The 20,768-nt window shown below is 47.1% G+C and overlaps 1 protein-coding gene across 1 annotated transcript; it reads right to left on the bottom strand.

Annotated features, from left to right (window-relative positions):
* Positions 1 to 2,140: 2,140 nt before the first annotated feature.
* On the bottom strand, positions 2,141 to 19,265 carry YPEL2 (yippee like 2). Its single transcript, XM_063146494.1, has 4 exons — positions 18,962 to 19,265; positions 8,937 to 8,980; positions 6,905 to 7,013; positions 2,141 to 4,172 (listed from the first exon to the last, which is right to left on the bottom strand). Exons 1-4 carry the CDS (start codon positions 19,076 to 19,078, stop codon positions 4,083 to 4,085), a joined length of 360 nt encoding a protein of 119 aa, XP_063002564.1. The 5' UTR covers positions 19,079 to 19,265; the 3' UTR covers positions 2,141 to 4,082.
* Between the last annotated feature and the right edge of the window lie 1,503 nt (positions 19,266 to 20,768).

Genomic DNA, 20,768 nt, shown 5'->3' on the forward strand with positions numbered 1-20,768 from the left:
GTATATATTATCATCAGAATCTTAATTTTATAGATGGATCAGGAAGTGAACAAATCCCCCATCAGAGCAAAATGGGTGGGGGGATGACCCTTTGGAAAGCAGAGAGCTATAATTAAGGAGTACCCCAGGTTTCCATTACTCAAGGGTAGACCACTGAGAGATGAGGATGGAGTTTCCACTTAAAATGGAATCCTTTCTTTTCCACCATCCATTGCACGCTGGAAATCCACCCCTGCTCCTGCCCGGGACTCCATCCTAGAGACAAAAGTTCACTGCCATGCGTCGGCCCAAGATGACACCCTTGTAGCTGACTTGGGACCAAATAATAATAATAATAATAATAATAATAATAATAATAATAATAATCTGCTAAATTCTTTGGTCATGCTGTTAAGAGCGAGATCATATTTGCAAAGCCATTGATTTAAAACATGGTGGGTTTTGTTTTGTTGTTATACATGCTAAATAAAGAGGTTTTACGCCAGGGTGTGTGTGGGCAGCTTCCTCCAGATGTTTTCACCTGCAACACCCATCATCCCCCACCCCCACCATTAGTTAGAGCTGATGGGAATTGTTAAGCCAAAACATCCGGAGAGCTCCAGCCCTGATTTTACACGCCACGATCCTAAAGGCAGTGAAGCTGTTCCGTTTGACGCGACTGAACTTTTTGACGACCGCATCTCAACTTGCTTTTAGGACAGCCGCCTGGATGCCTCTCCCGCCTCCTCGCTGAACGCCGATCCTGTTATGAGCATGTCTGGTAAGAAGAGCAAGTCACGGGTGAGTTAGCAGCGAGATCTATCACCTTGTAAGAAGCACTTTAGGTTTCAATACGCAGAGGAAGGTGAACTGTAACACAGCAGGAAGGCAGAAGCTACCTCGGAAAGACCTGCCCGTAAGAAGGCGCACGATAAAAGCGGTATCGTCACCAGCTTATGACGGGATTGCAACCACGTGTTGCTACTATTGGGATACCCTGTCACGTATATAGCAGTTCGAAGTGGCAGTGGATAGAAAGGATTTGTATCAGGGACAGTCGACTTCAAATCCTTTTCAGGTACTCTTAGTAGGAATAGCACAACGGATGCCCAATGAGCCCAGGGCATCTGCTCACCCACTAACAACATTAATGTGCAAGTGACGACGCACGGATCTCACCCACAGACAGATCTGTATCCTGAAATTAACCCCTAGCCCACACAAAATCGACCATGGCAAGCAATTTGTGCGTTATCCTTGCAGCTGCTGTTCAGGCGAATAATGGGATGCCTGAATCATCCCTTCAATCACGGGCGTACTGTTGGCTTTTACTCTCAGCCCCTCAGTTTCCCCTCTGGAAAATGAGAACCATATGTCATGGGGGGCGGGCAGTGTGTGTGTGGGGGGGATCAAAACAAGAGTGTAAAACATTTAGTACTAACAATCAGGGAGGCGCTTATCTTGCACCATTAAGTCCAACCAATCAGCGAGCTCACTAAACATCAGTGAGCCAAGTGGAGGAAAATATACATTTGCTGTGTTCTCTGTTTGTTTATCACCCTCCATTTAACTGGAATTTTCCAGTCCCCCTGTTTTGCTGCTATCTTTCCCAAAGGAAGCGAAAAGCCAACACGAGAACCATAAAAAAAAAAAACCCTCACATCGGAACAAACAAACGTTTCTGTAGGGAGCTCAGCGCCCATGCCCTCCCCTTTTGTTCTGACAGACGTAGGGCATATATCTTTTTCACCACCAGATTGCGACGGATTTGCACAGCGGCTTAGCCTACATGAAAGATTTCCACAAACAAGCAGGAGGGGGAAAGGAAAAAGGGGGGGGGGCGGAGGTGGAAAAGAATGAACTGAGAAGGATGCAAATTAATTCAATTAAAAACAGCCTTACGTTACCCATCAAATACTGCCGCAAAGCAGCTTCACAGCGTCCCTGTGCAGCGACGCCAATGCCCCCCCCCAAATGCTCTGCAAGCCATCTCTGGCTATCAAAGCATCTACCTGGTAGCTCCCTGGGTTTTTTTTTATCCCTTTGCTTGACCAGATGGAGATCTGGTAGCACATGGGAGAGTATCCTCGTCCACCAAGAGTATCAACACGTAATCCTTGCCCCACCCCACCCCGCCCTGTAAAGCGTAACAGACCTCTGAAGCACGTATCAAAGATGAGACCCTCGAAACTGGGTAGACCCACGTTGCTAGCAACCCTAAATTCTGGCCCGCCAAAATTTGTGGACTCTCGTACTGAGCTGCCGGACTTTCCAGGGGTAAGACACCAGCTAGCGAGCAACGAAGAGCAGGGACGAGGGAACCACAGAGAGTAAGGCCCTGATCAACTCAAGTATTCCCTAGCATGCATGATTATTATGTGCATTCTCACAACATAATGCTTCATTTAAATAGAGAGGGCCCTCCCATTTTTCTCCTCTTGTCCCAAGGGCCTCCGCAGGCCAGATGAGCGATCACCGCGGGCCAGAGGTTGTACTCCCTTGCTATGGTTGGCCATTGCAGTTGTTCTTGCACTTCAATCCCAAAAGCATTGCAACGGTAGGTGGGATGAAGACCCTTTAGAAAAGTACGAAGCAGCCAAGGGATTCAAATCTGGCTCCCAGTACACCTCCAAATCCCAGGGATCCCCTTACCAAAACAACCGAACCAGTTATTCCCCTGTGCGAGGGGAGTCTCCGGCTGTTCACATCAATGTGAACAGCCAAAGGGCTCTGGTGCACTTCTCCGTTTATGTACCCTGACCGCCAACTCCCGGGTTATGATCCAACACTCAGGAAAAGGGAGAGCGCAGCGGAGGTTCAAAAGGGGAGGTGCCCTGTTGTTCACAGTGGGAAGGAAGGGGTTCCCCTTCTCTCAGCACGAGTGGGTCAAGGGGCAGAGCTACGTTGCAGGCGGCCTTGAGGCCTTCTGTCTGTAGTTGCCGACCAGAGCACAACACTCATTTAGGTGTCGAAATATTTGCTTCCCGAAACGTCACCACGGCTGGAGACTTCCCGGTTGCGCTCCGAAGCGAGACTCTTAAAAAACAGCACAGACGATCGAATTTGAAATCCCCCCGAATTAGGTCCTCTTCATGCATCAGTGTGAGACGGCCAGCTCCCTTAGCAGCCGCAAGGCTAAATACTAGGATAGCTCCTTCTTTTTGCATTCCTCTGCACCCCTGAAAGTACTCCCCCCATTTGCTTTCATCATGGTTCGAGCTCCTTTTGCATTTCACCGCCAATCATCTCCCTCGGCATGGCTTTGCACCCCCGTGGAGTGGATACCTAGAAGGCCAGAGTATTAGAGCCCAAGATTGCCGTTGGAGCATTTTGGATGGACCCATTCACTGGGAAACTGGAGGCACGGGTAGGAAAGAGCGGAGCTCAAAGAACCTCTAAGGTTCAAAACCTCCCCTCTCAATACAGTTATTACAAAGACAAAATCTGGAGAAACCACTTAAAAAACAAACACGCAAGGAGTCGAGATAGGAGAAGTCGCTAGCAAGGAGTCTGACGCTACAGTCTTGGGATGCAGAGAGAAAACGCAGCCATGAGGTATATCTTTTACGGTTCCCCTAGTTTCAAGCCATGATTTATCAGGTTTTTAAAGGAGGGATCCTATTCACATTTCCCCACAGCCCTCCACCCGCCGCCATGTCCAAAAATAAAAGATCCTCCTTCCTGAGCGCCAGAACCCCTTGGATAAAAATGTCCCCCAACCCAACTTCCCAAAAGCCAAGCTTCAGTTTCTACCGAGACGTCGGCTGTGAAATGGTTCGGCCCTTGGACTCGTTCCTTCGTTTTGTTTTGTTTTAACCAGTGCCAGAACACAGAGAGAGAAAAAGAGAGAGAAAGGGGGGGTACCAGGAGTTGACTCACGAACGGATTACAAAAGCAAAGGAGACGGAAGTTATCGAGGCCGGTCACCGGTACGGATAGCAAAAGGGTGTGTGAGGAAGCATCTCAAGATGACGACGACGACAAAGCCCCCAAATGCATGGAACCAAGCAGTTTTCAGTCACTCGCTCATTCTCGGAGATAAGTGTTCGATTGGATGGCATTCTCTCTCTTGCGCGGTGTGCGAGCATGCTCCGCCTTGTGGTTCAATCCCACCCGTTGTCCTTGATCATGTGCGCTAATTCAATGATGTACTTGCCTTCTTTATACTTTTGACTGCTTTCAAACGCGTGTTCCTTCGAAACAAAGGAGAGGGCAGGAAGGAAGGAAGAAGAAAACAGAGAGGGGTGATGAGAAAGCGTCTTTCTTGTCAAGGCTTTCAAACAAGTGAACTCCGAGGCGGCTCTCATTTTGACGGATTAAAACCGGCAAGAGAATCAAATATGAAGCGGTTAAGGTAACTGAAGTCAACGGGACGGCATTCACGGCACATTGACACTCGGTTGAAAGTTAAAAGCTTTTACCCAATGTTAGAACAGGGGTGCGAAACCTCGCAAACCTAATCTGGCCCACGGAGGTATCCCCCACAGCCTGCAGTTCCCTATTTATTTATTTATTTAGAATATTTATATACCGCTCCCCATTTAAAAATTTCGGAGCGGTGTACAAGGTAAAATGAAAATAAAAACAGAATAAAACAGTTAAAACAAAATTTAAAAAGCAAGAAGCAAAAATCAGAAATCCAAGGCTGCATGTTAAAGAAAGGCTTCTTGGAATAAAGATGTTTTCAGGAGGCACCGAAAGGAGTACAAGGTTGGCGCCTGCCTGACCTCCAGAGGCAGGGAGTTCCACAGGAGGGGGGCCACCACGCTGAAGGCTCTTCCCCTGGTGGATTCCAATCGGAGGATGGATCTATGTGGAACCACCAGGAGCAGACTCCCAGATGACCTCAGTGACCGGGCAGGTTGGTAGGGGAGAAGTCTCTCTCTCTCTCTCTCTCTCTCTCTCAGGTATCCTGGTCCCAAGTTGTTTAGGGCTTTGTACACAAGTACAAGAACCTTAAACCTGGCCCGGTAGCAAATAGGCAGCCAGTGCAGTGGATGGATTCCTATTGGAGCTGGAGCTTGGCCTTCAAACGCCGCCTTGGTGTTTTTCTCTCGGTCACCGTCCACTTGCCGGTCATCCAACCTAGACTGCTGCATTGCAGAAACAAAGGGCAACCTTTGACCACGTGCCTCCACCCACGCCTGTTCTGGCCAGGGACCAGTGTATGGGTAGCCAGCATGCTTGCCCGGAGGCCGTCACCAGACTAAAGACATCTTAGTTTTAAAACTGATGAATTAAATCGGCTCAGGCACCAGCAAGTGCACGTATGTTCAGGCTGCCATCAGACACCTGCAGCATTCCGTGGGGCTTTACTTCTGAGTAGACATATCCAGGATTGTGGTTTAAGGTAAATTAAATCTACTCGCTTGGATTACTGCAATGCGTTATACGTGGGGCTGCCTTTGAAAACGGTCTAGAAGCTTCAGCTGGTACAAAACAGGGCAGCACGGTTACTAACAGGGGCTGGCCGACGAGACCACATCACGCCAGTCCTTTTCCACCTTCATTGGCTGAGAGTCCAGGTCCGGGACCGATTCAAATTGTTGTTGCTCCTCCTCCTCTTTCTCATCATGGCTACCACTTGCTTGCAGGGAGCCAGTAGGCCCTGGCATCTAAGCAATCACGTTGCAATGGTGAAGAGGAGGAACAACTCCAGAGGAGTTCTTTTCAGCAGGCCCCTTCTGCAGTATGGGCCCCTGTCAGGAGCCCAACTGTGCCTACTCTTGGCGCCGGGCCCATCTCAGATGATGGCGGTTCCCCAGCAGCTGGTATACATCCTGCCTCCGATACTGGTGGTAGCACGTAGCCATCAGGACTAGGAGCCATTGACAGCCTTCTCCTCCAGGAATTTGTCTGATCCCCTTTCAAAGCCATCCAAATGGGTGGCCATCACTGCATCTTGTGGACGTGAGTTCCAAAGTTTAACTATGTGCTGCTTGAAGACTGCCTTCCTTTTACCTGCCCTGAATCTCCCACCAACCGGCTTCATAGGATGACCCTGTTGGTTCTAGTATTATGAGAAAGGGAGAAAAATGTCTCCCTATCTACTTTCTCTACATCAGGCCCAATTTGGTTCATCTCTTTCTTTTCCTTCCTGCAACTTGTCCTGAATTTCTCACCAATAAAAAAAGAAGAAGCCATTTTATGGTTTTGATGGTATTGTCCTGCTGTTACGATTAGTTTCTTTAGTGCCTGTGAAGTTGAAGGTTGGACTAAAACTCTTTTAAAGACATAAACAAATAAAGATGTCCGTGAACTGGCTCCCTGAAGCTTGAAAGCTGTTGGCGCGGGGTAATTTTTCAGCCATTCCGTTCTGCAAAGCAACTGGGCAGCTGTTGCTCATTTGTTCTGGAGCATCCAGAAATATATTCTAAGAATAGAACTTCTGTTGTTGAGCGATCACATTTTCCCGTCGCGATGGATGGTAGAGGAAAATGCAATCCCACCAACTAAGACCACCGCTCACACAACGGCCACATAAAAGGGGATAGGGGAGGGGCCATCAACCAGATGGTTTTGGATTATAACGCCCATCATCCCCAGCCAGCTTGGTCAATGGTTGGGGATTATGGGAGTTGTAGTCCAAAACGGCTGGAGGGCACCTTAAGATGCCCTTTTTAATGGTGTGCTGCTTTTGTGAACCGCCCAGAGAGCTTCGGCTATTGGGCGGTATAAAAATGTAATAAATAAATAAAATAAAATAAATTTTAATGATGCACTGGTTTTAAACGTTTCAATTAGTTGTATGTATTTTATGGTGTTTTTAATTGTGTTGTATCCCGCCTCGATCCAGAGGGAGAGGCGGGTAACAAATAAATGTATTATTATTATTATTATTATTATTATTATTATTATTACTACTACTACTACCTGGGGAAGAGTTACACACAAAAGAAAACTCCAAACCTACACGCATACTCACATATTTCCAGCCCAGTGTGGTTTTGCAGTTTTCACAGTAAATGTCGGCAACCGCATGCAGCCCCGTTAGCAAAACCCGTTCCTCTGCAGGGCCGCAGCCCACGTTAACTCTGCAAACAAAGGGGAGAGAAGAGAGAAAGAAGACTCAATTGGGCGCCCATGCCAATCTCCCTGAAGTAGCGAATTGCCGCGCTTGCTACGAAATGTCCCTATATTGCAGTTGTGTTGAACCTCCGGCCCACGGGGGGTTTATGCAGCCCCTCTGTTCTAAAAAGTTGAAACGCCTCTCCTAAAGCTTAATTCCTGGCCGAAAGGATTTCAAGCTAAAATACACTGCTCTTTTTCCTCCGTCCCCATTTGCCTTCACCCCTGCTTTGCTAAAATGCAGCCCCCGGGACGAAAGAGGTTAGACAAACCTCTGAAACACGTGTGTTGGCATTTGTCTGAGGAACCAGCAGAATGTCGTATACCAATTCTAGATTCGGGGGCAGCTCCCAATATTACAATTTGCTTCAGGAAGCCGTGTTCCCTGCCGCAACATACAAGACATGTGGACCTCTCACACGTGTGTACACACGTCTTTAAATACCTGTGTACCCAGCATCTAATAATGACCAGTTTCTAATTACCAGGATGCTCTGAACTCTGTGCATAGCAGATTTCGGCTTTCTAGGCCTTGCGGAAACATTCTAAGACTTTTGACTCCCTGCAGATTTGACCCGGGGGGGGGGGGGAACCGGCATCTTCACGGATATGGCAACACTTAAGAAAACTCCATTCCTAGGGGTGCAACTCAAGGAGCACTTTATGCATTTAATTCGGCTCCTTCATCTCCCCAGGACTGAGTGTTTTGCACCCACAGAGAGAAGCCGGAAAGAACACCACATTCTGAGATGCCCAGAGCACCGGTGAATCTCTTGAACGCAACATGGCAAAGCCGGACACGTGTCCAAAAGGCCTGCTTCAAAAGCTGGAAAGGACACTGAAGCAGGATTTCCACAGGACAGCGAACAAAGTTTCCATGACCTGCCCAGGTCTCTGTTACGCTCCCCTGCCGCTGGACTAGCCCAACCATGCTAAACAATGTAAATGTTGCATCCATTTATGCAGGGTTCAAAATTTATACAGACATACGGCAGTCCCGATGGACAGACCAAGGGTCCAATGAGTCCCACATCTTGCTTCTCAAAGTGGCCCACCGAATGTGCACAATTGGGAACTGAATTTTCTCTGGTACACGGCCTCTGATCCTGGAGGTTTCATTTAGCCAATAGCCATTTATGGCCAAGTTCACTTCCCCTCCCACCCACCTCGAATCCTGTTAATTGAGCAGTTCTCCAGCTTTTGTGTAATTCCCCACCCCCTGCTATTCTAAAAGGTCAAAATGCCTTTCCTAAGGCTTTGTTCCTGGTAGAATTAAGGAACAATAAAGGGTGACCCTATGGAAAGGAGGACCGGGCTCCTGTATCTTTAACAGTTGCATAGAAAAGGGGATTTCCACAAGTGTCCTTTGTACACACGCAGCACCTGGTGAAATTCCCTCTTCATGGCAACTGTTAAAGCTGCAGGAGCAGCTTTAACGGTTGTGATGAAGAGGGAATTTCGCCAGGTGGTGCGTGCATACAAAAGACACCTGCGGAAATTCCTTTTTCTACACAACAAAGATACAGGAGCCCTGTCCTCCTTTCCATAGGGTCACCCTCCTACAACGTGCTAGCAATTTTGGCCCTACCCCTTTTGACTCCGCCCACCACCAGAACGCAGCCCCCGAGCACTTCTCCAGAGTTCCGCGCGGCCCTCAGACGTTCCGCACCTCGATTTAAGAGACTCGATAGCCTCTCCAGTGAGTTTGTCAAAGCCCCTTGGAAATCTGTGTAGTCCCAGAAGCCGTCTGGCTTTGACAGAAGAGGCGGGAGGGACATCAAGGGCGTGTGTGTGAGGGAGCGGTGTCAGCAAAACATTGCACCCCGTGACTTAGAAAGCTACTGTGATGTTTTATGCCAACCGCAGCGACAAAAATGCAAGACACTCACACTGAGTTGAAGAGGTAGGCCCGCCCTTGGCTTCCTTGGAAAGACTGCAAGGCAAGCAAAAAATAAAATAGAATAAAATAATAATAAAAAAATCAATTAAAACTGGTACAGTAGAAAGCCACCCTGCCAACAAAGAGAAATTGGCACTGATCCCCAATAAAATCGCTGGCGGTGGTAAGACTCCGTGGCAGCCCTAGGATTTATTTAATTTTTTTTATTGGTGGTGGTGGGAACGTCCACACGTCCAGCTCCTTCCATGTTGCACCTTAAACTAGTAGGGGCGGAAATTCTCTCTCTCTCTCTCTCTCTCTCTCTCTCTCTCAGTTCTGCCTCCGATCGTCTCGGGTGTTCTCTGCAAAGCAAAACCCAAAAAAACCCAATGGCCCTGTAGGGATGAAAGACCCTCATCCCATCCCATAAGACACCTGAGCCCACTGCCCTCGGGAGCAGTTACAGGGAAACAGAAATGGCTTTCATAGGCAACGTCCGTCCGGACAGTCCAGGGGTCAGAAAAAGCATCAAGCAGGGTGTTGGAAGAAGACAGGAATAGATGAGACAGAGATTTGCGCAGGGTGTGGAGGAGGAAAAAGAGACAGAGAGAGAGAGGAGCTCAAATTCTGGTCCTGAGAGAGGAAATAATGCTTCTAAAAATATGAATATAAAGGGCATGCCGTATCTCCAGACCTTGGAGGAGCATGTGCCGAATTCTCAGGCCTCCTGATGCCAGAGCATTTTTTTTCTTTTTAAACGAATATTCGCCAAATAAGGACACTCAGAGACTTCCTACATGTTCTGGGGTCAAAAACCGTCTGCAACCAGCTTTCAGCTGCCAGACACCTTTTGAGTGCTGGCCAGCCAATCGGATGAGCTGTGACAGAAAACGGCCCGCCTACAAGAACCAACGGGCTCCGCCTCCATTTAAAGGGCTGGCGCCTCCCATTTGTGAAATCCTTCCCGACTGGGTTTTGCACGAAGGGACGCAGGACCATCCCTCCCCTCTAACTCTGGGCTTTTTTTTTCTCTTCTTTTTCCAGAAGAGGCATTTGGTTTGCATTAAATCTGTGGCACGAAAACGCTCCGTGCCTTGCAAAGGATCTCAAAGCCCACACACTCTTGGGTTTTTTCATTTTTTTTTTATTAGTCAACAGACCAATAAAAACATATGAAAACACATAATAAATATTTAAAATACATGGAATTAAAACAGAGTATGATTGCATGAAGCCTCCTTCATTGCATGAAGCATGTTAAGAGCAGGACATAATATGGAAAACAAGTAACTCCTGTCCTAAACATTTTTCATATCAAACTAGCTCATAAGAAATAGGATGGATTGTTTCTTAAATTTCCCGTTAAAAGAGCCAAGAATATTTCCTCCGCTCCTAACTGGAAGGAAGCCACCCTACACTTCTAACAGAACAATCACTTTCTTCAACATCCAGACTAAGGTACGCCAGGGTCAGGAGCCAAATCTTGCAGCGTCCAAAGTTGCTGGCCCATAAAAAATTCCAGTAAGCCTGCCTGCCTGCACAGAATTTCTACGATGCATTGTTTCATTTCAAAAGAACAAATCGGCTTCAGATTTATTTATTTTTTAAAAAAACTTGACTGCCTGATCGCCTATGGGGAAAGCCTGGCTCGCCAAAGGAGACTAAATGCGATCGGCCTCATCCCCTGTATTACAGAGGGGGTGGGGTCTGAGTCTGGGAGACAATGGTTTGCCTGACTTCACCTGTGAACAAGGGGAAATGTTTAAACTGGGGGAACACTCAGTCCGTTCTCTGAACCGCGAGTGCGAAACGGGAAGCGTTGAGCCACCCTTCCGCAAAAGACGGCTACAAATTAATTCGCTACCTATCTGCACCAGATCTATGTGATTTCAGGGCTCCTTAACCCGGCTCGTCCTCCACCACGTCTCTGTGCTTCAAACAGGAGACAAAGCTAAGCGAGAGAGTAGAGAAAACCTCATTTGCAGTTATTCTCTCTCTCAATCTCTCTCCCCCCGCACAGCAGGGTTTTCAGACTTCTAAAAAAAACACCACCACACATCTTTGATTAGCCCCGCAGAAGAACCCAATTACCATAGAAACACTTAGCAGATTTCAGATTCAAAAGGTCAAACCCAAAGCTGTTGATTCCCCTCAGGTCAAAAGAATGATTCAGATCTATTTTTAATCAGCCGTTCTCCGGTCCCTTACGGATCTCCACTGCCTACCAGTCTGGAGGCTCCAAACTGGTGTGTGGAATAATAATAATAATAATAATAATAATAATAATAATAATAATAATAATAATCCCCAGCCCCAAACTGTTTGGCAAACGTCTAGAGAGAGGGATTTAAAAATAAAGTAAAATCGGTCCCCCAAATTACAATTGGCTTAAAATCATAGAATAGCAGAGTTGGAAGGGGCCTACAAGGCCATCGAGTCCAACCCCCTGCTCAATGCAGGAATCCACCCTAAAGCATCCCTGACAGATGCCTGTCCAGCTGCCTCTTGAAGGCCTCTAGTGTGGGAGAGCCCACCACCTCCCTAGGTAACTGATTCCATTGTCGTACTGCTCTAACAGTCAGGAAGTTTTTCCTGATGTCCAGCCGGAATCTGGCTTCCTGTCACTTGAGCCCTTTATTCCGTGTCCTGCATTCTGGGAGGATCGAGAAGAGATCCTGGCCCTCCTCTGTGTGACAACCTTTCAAGTCCTTGAAGAGTGCTATCATGTCTCCCCTCAATGTTCTTATGTTCTTAACATGTGCGTCTACGCCTAAGCCCAAGAGCCGCTCTGCACTGTGTTCTACTCACATTAATTGAGACACGGGAAAGTTTTCTGGCCCTCCTCTGTGTGACAACCTTTTAACTATTTGAAGAGTGCTCTCATGTCTCCCCTCCATCTTCTCTTCTCCAGGCTAAACATGCCCAGTTCTTTCAGTCTCTCCTCATAGGGCTTTGTTTCCAGACCCATGATCATCCTGGTTGCCCTCCTCTGAACACGCTCCAGCTTCTCTGCATCCTTCTTGAATTGTAGAGCCCAGAACTGGACGCAATGCTCTAGATGAGTCCTAACCAGGGCCGAATAGAGAGGAACCAGTACCTCACGTGATTTGGAAGCTACACTTCTATTAATGCAGCCCAAAATAGCATTGGCCTTTCTTGCAGCCATATCGCACTGTTGGCTCATATTCAGCTTGCAATCTACAACAATTCCAAGATCCTTCTCATTTGTAGTATTGCTACAAACGAGAAGGATCTTGGAATTGTTGTAGATCGCAAGCTGAATATGAGCCAACAGTGAGATTATGAATGTCCGCTTATGAATTACAGACACTCCCTGAAAATTAATCAGCTTTCCCAAATCCAGCCATGGAAACCTTTGTCCCTTGGACATAATTTTATATCAAAATGCATTATATTTTACGTCTATTGTTAGAACATCATTTGAGTACCACTTTGAGATTTCGCCTCTCCTCTGGCTTCACCTTGGTTAACTTGTGCCTTAGGATCTACCCAATAGGGAGGGGGTGCAGATTAGAGGTACATCACATGCAGAAGGTCCCAGGTTCGAGCCCCGGCATCTTCAAGTAGGACTGGAAATACAACTGCCTGAAAAACCAGTGAGCCGCTGTCAAGCAGTGTTGATAATACTGGGCTGATTAAGTATAAGGTGGCTTCCACAGTTCCTGTGTTCAAAAGCTTGAATTCCACTTTTATTGATTTGACTGCCCCGCTGGCTTACAATTTAAAAAGACATGGCATGCAAGGAACAAGGGATGCGGAGGGAAGAGGAAAAAATGAAGCTGTCTTCCAGCATAGCTGGTGGAACGGCTCCACTCTCCCTTTGTACAGCCTGCTGGAACAGATGCTGGTGGTGACAGGCGAGGGAGGACAAGCCTTCTTGGGTCTCCGCATTCATCCCTATTTCCGTTCCAGGGGCCAGCAACCACACGAGGAACCCTTTCAAAACATCCCACCACTTACTACATTTGTAGGTCATAAACAGTTAGCTGTGTTGGCCCTTTTGAACAAGAACAACAAGATGAACATAGTAATATGTCATTTACAAGATTTATATACTAAGTATCCGAGGGGTGAGCAATAAAAAGGGGTGACAATTTGAGGCCTACAGAGGCAAGGTAATAAATTCAAGCCTTAGAGGCCTGGAGTTTTCTGTCTGGAGGGTGTATCCCTGACAGGAGTATTTTTGTTTCTCCAGTTAAGTTTCATTTCCTCAAAGTGGGAGCTTGACTTTCTGTTTTTGGGGAGGAAAGATATAAAAGAGTGAGAGAGCCAGCCAGGAACAGACCAAACCCCAGAGAAAGACCAGAGCTTGCAGAAGGAGCAGAAAGAAGCAGCTTAGGGTAAAAGAACTTAGAATCATAGAATAGTAGAGTTGGAAGGGGCCTCTAAGGCCATCGAGTCCAACCCCTTGCTCAATGCAGGAATCCACCTTAAAGCATACTTTCTTTGAATGCCTTTGTATGTAATGCCTTCAGTTGTAACTAGCTTGTTTTACTTTACTAGTAAACTGTTGTGTAAAGTCACAAGTGTCTGGAGTGTCACTCACTCACATCTACAGTCTAAACCCAACATTACTTGGAAGGGAAATGTAAAAAGAAGGAAGGCTCTTAAGGAGACATAGATCCTTAAAGAGATGCCCAGGGAGACCAGGTCATATAAAGAACCCTGACAAAAGGGGTGAATACTACTACTACTACTATTACTACTACTAAAAATAATAATAATGAATTAAAACCTTTTATACACACACAAAATTCACTTTAGTCATGAACTCACTAGAATTATCTTAAATAAATTCCCCCACCCCAACCTGCAATATGGAGATAATTCTGGCTCCCTTCTACATGCTTACAGTACGGATTACTGAGATAATACACACAAAGTGATTTGCATACACAAAAGAGTTCTCTATAAATGTTAATTCTTTTTATATAAACTACTCTTCCGGAAGGCGCTCCGTCATCGCGAGGCAGAAACAAAAGAATCCGACTTCAGAAAGATTAGGGGAAAGGGGAGAAGGCTAATTTGCTCCATCGCAGTTGGCAATACAAACCAATTGTCCGTCTACCACGGAGAGGTAATCTCACAATTGAAGTGCTTTGCTGAGAATGAATGTGCAAACCAAAGCCAAGACTCGTGTTCCTGGCAGCCTACTGAACAATATGACAAATGATTTACAGTTTACATCCAAAACATTACGCCTAAGCGGGAAGGAAACCTGGGTGAGAGGTCTCTGTTATCAAAAGTAGCAGGTTGATAAAGCCACTGTCCCCAAATCACTCCCTCTAAAAGCAATCTCAGCTGCTAAGTGCCGACCGTTTTTTAGCCAAAAGCAAACCACTGGGAAACAGGGGAAGGCTTTCGGCCTGTATGGGGAGCTACCAAAGTTTGCACAAGTATGCAAAGATTTTTTGGGGGGGGGGGGCGTCCCGGTGAGCGCCTTTGCTCCGAAATTTAACCAATATGCCCCTGCGCTCCAACTCCCAACATTTTCCTCCGCAGTTTGCAAAATCATTTCCACAGCCTGGCCTGCTGGGAATTTACAGCCGCTTTGAGGGGCGGATATTCTGCTGTGTCATTTGATGGAAGAAGCTGAACATAGAATCATAGAGTTGGAAGGGGCCTATAAGGCCATAGAGTCCAACCCCCTGCTCAGTGCAGGAATCCACCTTAAAGCATCCCTGACAGATGGCTGTACAACTGCCTCTTGAATGCCTCTCATGTGGGAGAGCCCACAACCTCCTTAAGAAACTGGTTCCATTGTCGTACTGCTCTAACAGTCAGGAAGTTTTTCCTGATGTCCAGCTGGAATCTGGCTTCCTGTCACTTGAGCCCGTTATTCCGAGTCCTGCCCTCTGGGAGGATCAAGAAGAGATCCTGGCCCTCCTCTGAGTGACAAGCTTTCAAGGACTTGAAGAGTCCTATCATGTCTCCCCTCAATCTTCTCTTCTCCAAGCTAAACAGGCCCAGTTCTTTCAGTCTCTACTCATAGGGCTTTGTTTCCAGACTCCTGATCAACCTCACTGCCCTCCTATGACCCCCGCTCCAGCTTGTCTGCGTCCTTCTTGAAGTGTGGTGCCCAGAACTGGACGCAGGACTCAAGATGAGGCCAAACCAGGGCCAAATAAGAGGGGAACCACTACCTCGTGCAATTTGGAATCTATTCTTCTATGAACGCAGCCCAAAATAGCATTTGCCTTTTTTGCAGCTGCATCACACATCAGAATTACTCTAAAGGAGGCAGATTGGAAGCAGGATCCAGCGGCTCATGCAGAGATGCATCAGGCCCCCTCCTCTGTGGGCAGCCCCAAACAAGGAGCCCTGGACTCAATCTGCAGACAGCGTGTGACACAATCTGGGCGTTACTTGCTCCTTTTCTTTGATTCTGAATGGTCCGACGACGACCCTTTCTAGCGATTCTTCCAAGAGGCTGCTGCACTGAAACGTTATCAAGGCAGCAGCTAAACCTCCTACGGCATTTCCAGGCCAACGTGAAAGAATTTTGCACTGCCAGGATAACTTGGGACTGCGATAGCCCGTTGGAAGAAAAGGAGGGGGGAGGGAAGAAAAAAGAAAGATGGAGTAGGAGGCATTTTCTGCATATTTCCATAATCAAGCACATTGCTGTTGGATTATTTCTTCTTTTAAAAAAGAAGAGACAAAGGGAACTGCAATGGCTGCCTATTTGCTACCGGGCCAGGTTTAAGGTTCTAGTACTTGTGTACAAAGCCCTAAACAACTTGGGACCAGGATACCTGAGAGAGAGAGCCTTCTCCCCTACCAACCTGCCCGGTCACTGAGGACATCCGAGGGCCTGCTCCTGGTGGTCCCACATAGATCCATCCTCCAAGTGGAGTCCACCAGGGGAACAGCCTTCAGCGTGGTGGCCCCCCTCCTGTGGAATTCTTTGCCTCTGGAGGTCAGGCAGGCGCCAAAACATTGTATTGCTTCCGGCGCCTCCTGAAAACATTACCATTCCAAGAGGCTTTCCCGGAATGACCGGCCGTGGTTCAGTGTTTATCTATTCTTTCAAAATGTAATTTTTAATATTATTCTTTTATTTCATTTGTTTACCGCTCCGAGATCCTCAGATAGGAAGTGGTATATAAATATTGTCGATAAATAAATAAATAAATAAATAAAATGGAGGCATCCAGAATACGAAAAAAAATTGTTAGGATGGCATTTGGTGTATGTGTGTGAAAAAGCAGATGCTGCGATATGTAATTGAAAGCCTCAAATCTCTCCGCTTTTGGGCCGTAGAATGTTTGGGTCCCAGATTTTAAAAGTTTATACCTCCATTCTTTGCCTCTGTGCATGTACAGAATCCCCTTTCCTTACCATTGAGCCAACTTTGGTATGAATCCCTTGCTTGCCGGGGGGAAGTGAAGGTGGGACCGTGTGCCCTGGAAACTTGTTATTTTCTGTAACTTCAACGTAAAACAGAGAGGCTGAACGGACTACAGAGACAAGAAGGCCAGTTCTACTCTGAGTCCTACTCTGTAACCCTCAGACAGAGCAGGTCTAAAGATTTGCACAGAGAACAGGGCTGTCTCCGAAGCACACACAGAACCTTAGAACCTCCACTGTTCATTTAGAATCATATTATTAGTAGAGTTGGAAGGGGCCTCTAAGGCCATTGAGTCAAACCCCCTGCTCAATGCAGGAATCCACTTTCAAGCATCCCTGACAGTTGGCTGTCCAGCTGCCTCTTGAAGCTCTCCAGTGTGGGAGAGCCCACCACCTCCCTAGGTCATTGGTTCCATTGTCGTACCGCTCTAACCGTCAGGACGTTTTTCCTGCTGTCCATCTGGAATCTGGCTTCCTGTCACCTGAGCCCCTTATTCCGTGTCCTGCACTCTGGGATGATCGAGAAGAGATCTTGGCCCTCCTCTGTGTGACAACCTGTCAAGGATTTGAAGGTAATCTAAGATTCCAGACCTCATGGTGTGCGCCTGCAGAGAAAAGGCTCATGGTAGGTCAGTGGAGAGGGTCGGGGTTGTTGGATACAGGATATAGCCCTTTGCATCCTGCTGCCACTCCCCACTTTCAAGACATTTTCCCATCAAGGGAGTCACTACACAGGTTGGCAGGTTCTAGGTTCAAGTGCCGATCACTGAGCTATTTGCAGTGAAAAATTGCAGTCATTGCTAGACAATGATCAGACCCACAGCAGTAAACATCCTTAATGTTTAATGCCCGCAAAACATTTAATGCCGCCATAAAAAAAGAAACTCACCGGTAACGGCTTTTTGCTTAGTCTCCTAAGGACTTTTTTGGCCAGACGACAAAAAACCGCGACATGGTTCTCCTTACAGATTAGACACAATGCTGCTGAAACCCCAACCCCCCCCCCAAAAACCCCCCACCAAAACCTTTCACCCTTGCACCTGCCAGAGACAAAAAAAACCACACCACCCAACAACCAAGCAAAAAATAAGGTAAAGATGTCCAGACGTTCACTTCCTGGAATAGATTTTGGGGCCTGGTTTAAAAGCATCACGCGATCAATTCGCCGCCTAGAAAAAGCAACCGCCGTCTCTTTGCGGGGAAAATAATGCACCCATGTGCCAAAAGAGAAAAAGAAAAGGAAAAATAAAGTTGGAGTGTCAGTTTTTGGAAGGAGTGCGGAAGTTGGGGTGGATGAGATCCTTTGTCCTCCAGGACAACAAAGACCCACGGTTGTCAAAAAGTCCCAACAGGTTCCCAAGGAACATACCTTGCCTCTTTGGGGCTGGCTACACTTTGGCTCAGTTCAGACAACATGTTTCTCAATGGTACTTTTAGAACTCCATGGTGGAGTTTTTACACCACCGTTGAGAAACGTGTTGTCTGGCAGAAAAACTCCACTCCATGGTGGAGTTTGTTTTAGAGAACACTCCACGCAGAATATCCGCGCTGTACAGGAGGAGAGTTCTTGCACAAACGTTGTGTTGCGGATGTGTGAAGCTTTCTGTTGTGTTGAGTGGACTTTCCCCACGGGCTGCAGAGTTCCCTGGCAAGAGCGGCGAAAGGAGGGAATGCCACTCTAGGAGATCCCGCCAGGATTGTAGTTTTTTGCAACAATGGCTGATGGGATACCATTGGGAGAACCAGGGGAGGGCAGAGGAACTGTCAATCAAACGTTGTGATGGATTTTACTCAACTCCACGATAGCCCACAGTCACACAACGTTGGAGTTAGGACATGTTGTGTGGGCGAGTACTCCCTAAAAACTCAACCGTTGAGTGGCGTTTTCACACTGCGTTGACTAACGTATTGTCTGAACTGAGCCTTTCTCAGCCTAGCCTACCTCACTGGATCTGGATGGCAGGTTTGCCAATGTCCCTATGTTTTGAGGCCTTTTTCAGGCGCCAGGTCAAGACTTTTCTCTTCTCCCAGGCATTTAACAGCATTTAACAACGCTAAGTTTGTTTTCTAACGGCCCCCAGAACTGTTGTTTTTTAAATGGATACTGTTGTTTTTTTATGTTTCTGATGGTTTTTAAATTTTGCATACTTTTAATGTTTACTGTTTTAACTTTTGTGAACCACCCAGAGAGCTTCGGCTGTGGGGTGGTATATAAATGTAATAAATAAATATTTGTATATACGGGCCGCCAGAAAAACAGGAGATATTACTCAATGGGCCTGTTTAGACGACACGCTAAACCATGGTTAGGCCACAACTCTTTTGCAGCAAATGGTTGGTGAGCGTGTTTAAACCGTGCTTATGGAGCCACCATGGTTAGGAAGGGTTCACACGACACGCTAAGCCATAATGTTTCGCTCAAAATGCTGAACCGCCGTGGCTTAGCGGGCCGTCTAAACGGGGACAATCTGAATTCTTCTGTGGCTGGTACCAGCGTTTTGAAAGGCAAGATAGGCGTCATGGGGGCCCTCCCTCAATGAGTCTACCTTCTTGCTGCATCAGGAGCTTTTTCGGGTTGAAGAGCAGGGTAAAAACGCGGTCCATCCATCCATCCATCCACCAGGGAAATCAGAGCGCCCCGCCGCGTTAAGGAAAGCCACGTACCTTGGAAATGAGTTCGTCGTGGTTGGCGAGGTGGGCTCTGCAGTGGATGCAGCTATAGGTCCGGTGGCAGGACGGCAGGTATGCCTGGAAGGTCTTGGAGCGCGTCATCTTGACCATTGGCGCCACCGAACGCTGTGCGAACTCCGGGGTGGCCCACGAGGCGCTCCCACAGGACGGGTCGCAGGGGAAACACTGGAACACGCAGGTAAAGGCCGTGGTTCAGCAGGGGGCAGGTGTGGGGCGGGCTCCACACGCTGGCAACGGCTTTGGGAGAAGAGAACCGGGCGCGGGGGCCGGTCAACCTGCACGGCCCTGAATCGGAGAAAAAACAACAACAACAAAAATTAAACATGTCAGGATTCTCCCCTGGATTTCCAGTAGCGGTTTCCCTAAAAGTGCCACCGTGCCCATGTTTTACTCAGAAGTAAGCCCCAACGAAGCCAATTTAGCAACGAATACATGGGGTTGGAGCAGCGTCCCCCAACCACAGACCTCTAGATGCATTGGACTACAAATCCCATCATTTGTAGCCCAATGCATCCAGAAGGTGCCCCGTTGGAGAAGGCGGAGTTAGAGCAGGCGTGGCCCCACCAGACAATTTTGGTCTACAACTCCTGGCTATGCTGGCTGGGGCTGATGGGAGTTGTAGGCCAAACCTACAAACCTACAACTCCCACTTGTGGTCCTCCCAGAGGACCACAAGTGGCATGACCCCAGTTTAGAGCCTTAGATTGCCAGTTTGAGACTCCTGCGAACACCGGAGATTACCTTTAACAGGAGGAGGAAAAAGGAGAAAAACGGCCCTGAAAGCCTTGTTATACTTTCGCAACACATAAAACAGGTTAATCCTTCTTCTTGACCAGGGTTCAAGTTTCTAGACCTCTCTGTATTTACAGATAAAAAAGCCAGTTTGAGACTCCTGCGAACCCCAGAGATTACCTTTAACAGGAGGAGGAGAAAGGAGAAAAATACTCCAGAAAGCCTAGCTATACTTTCACAACCCAGCTGACGCGCAACACGTAAAACAGGCAAATCCTTCTTCTTGACCTGGGTTCAAGTTTCTAGACCTCTCTATTTTTACAGATAAAAAGCCTTCTGGGAGACATTTTAAGGTGGCCAGGTGCAACAGGACTCACGAACCTTTGATCGTTGTGTGGAAGAGGGACATTTTGCTTCACATGACCTGCTTGTCTTGCATCGCTTATCAAGAGCAAACATCCTACAATCAGTCAATCAATTTTATTGTAATCTTGCAATGAGCATCAAATTGTTAACAATTTAAAAAAACAAGAGACGGTAAAAACAAACAGACTTGCCAAGTTGCAGAACCTTTCCTTCAAAAATTTCAGATTGGATCCCCGACCTCGGGATGCTTAGAGTAGACCCAATGAAATCAATGAGATTCAATTCGGCTGTGATGAGTGACTTCCCTTTGATTTCAGCAAGCGTACTCTAAGCATAACCAAATCTGGATCCAACCCTTCTAAAATAAAATTCATAGGCTGGTTTATGCAGATTTAAACTAGATTTATACACTCAGGTAATCCATCAACAGTACGATTCATAACTGCATGATACATTATTCATACTTTGTAAAAAGTACATCTACGTTGGCTGTGTTTATTTGGGGGCTTGTGAGTGGACCTGATTTGGAGGATCCTCCGAATGGGTGGCAAAGCAGAAACAAGGCTGGGTCCATGCGTACAGCGGAATGAGGTGGTAGAGTCCTCAAGTGAGAGATGGGACTGTACCACTTTCAGACGATAGATGGAGGGCTATTTCCCCTCCAATGCTTCCCTATATCAAA

The sequence above is a fragment of the Elgaria multicarinata genome, chromosome 22 (assembly GCF_023053635.1).
Source record: "Elgaria multicarinata webbii isolate HBS135686 ecotype San Diego chromosome 22, rElgMul1.1.pri, whole genome shotgun sequence".
NCBI classification, from domain to species: domain Eukaryota; kingdom Metazoa; phylum Chordata; class Lepidosauria; order Squamata; family Anguidae; genus Elgaria; species Elgaria multicarinata.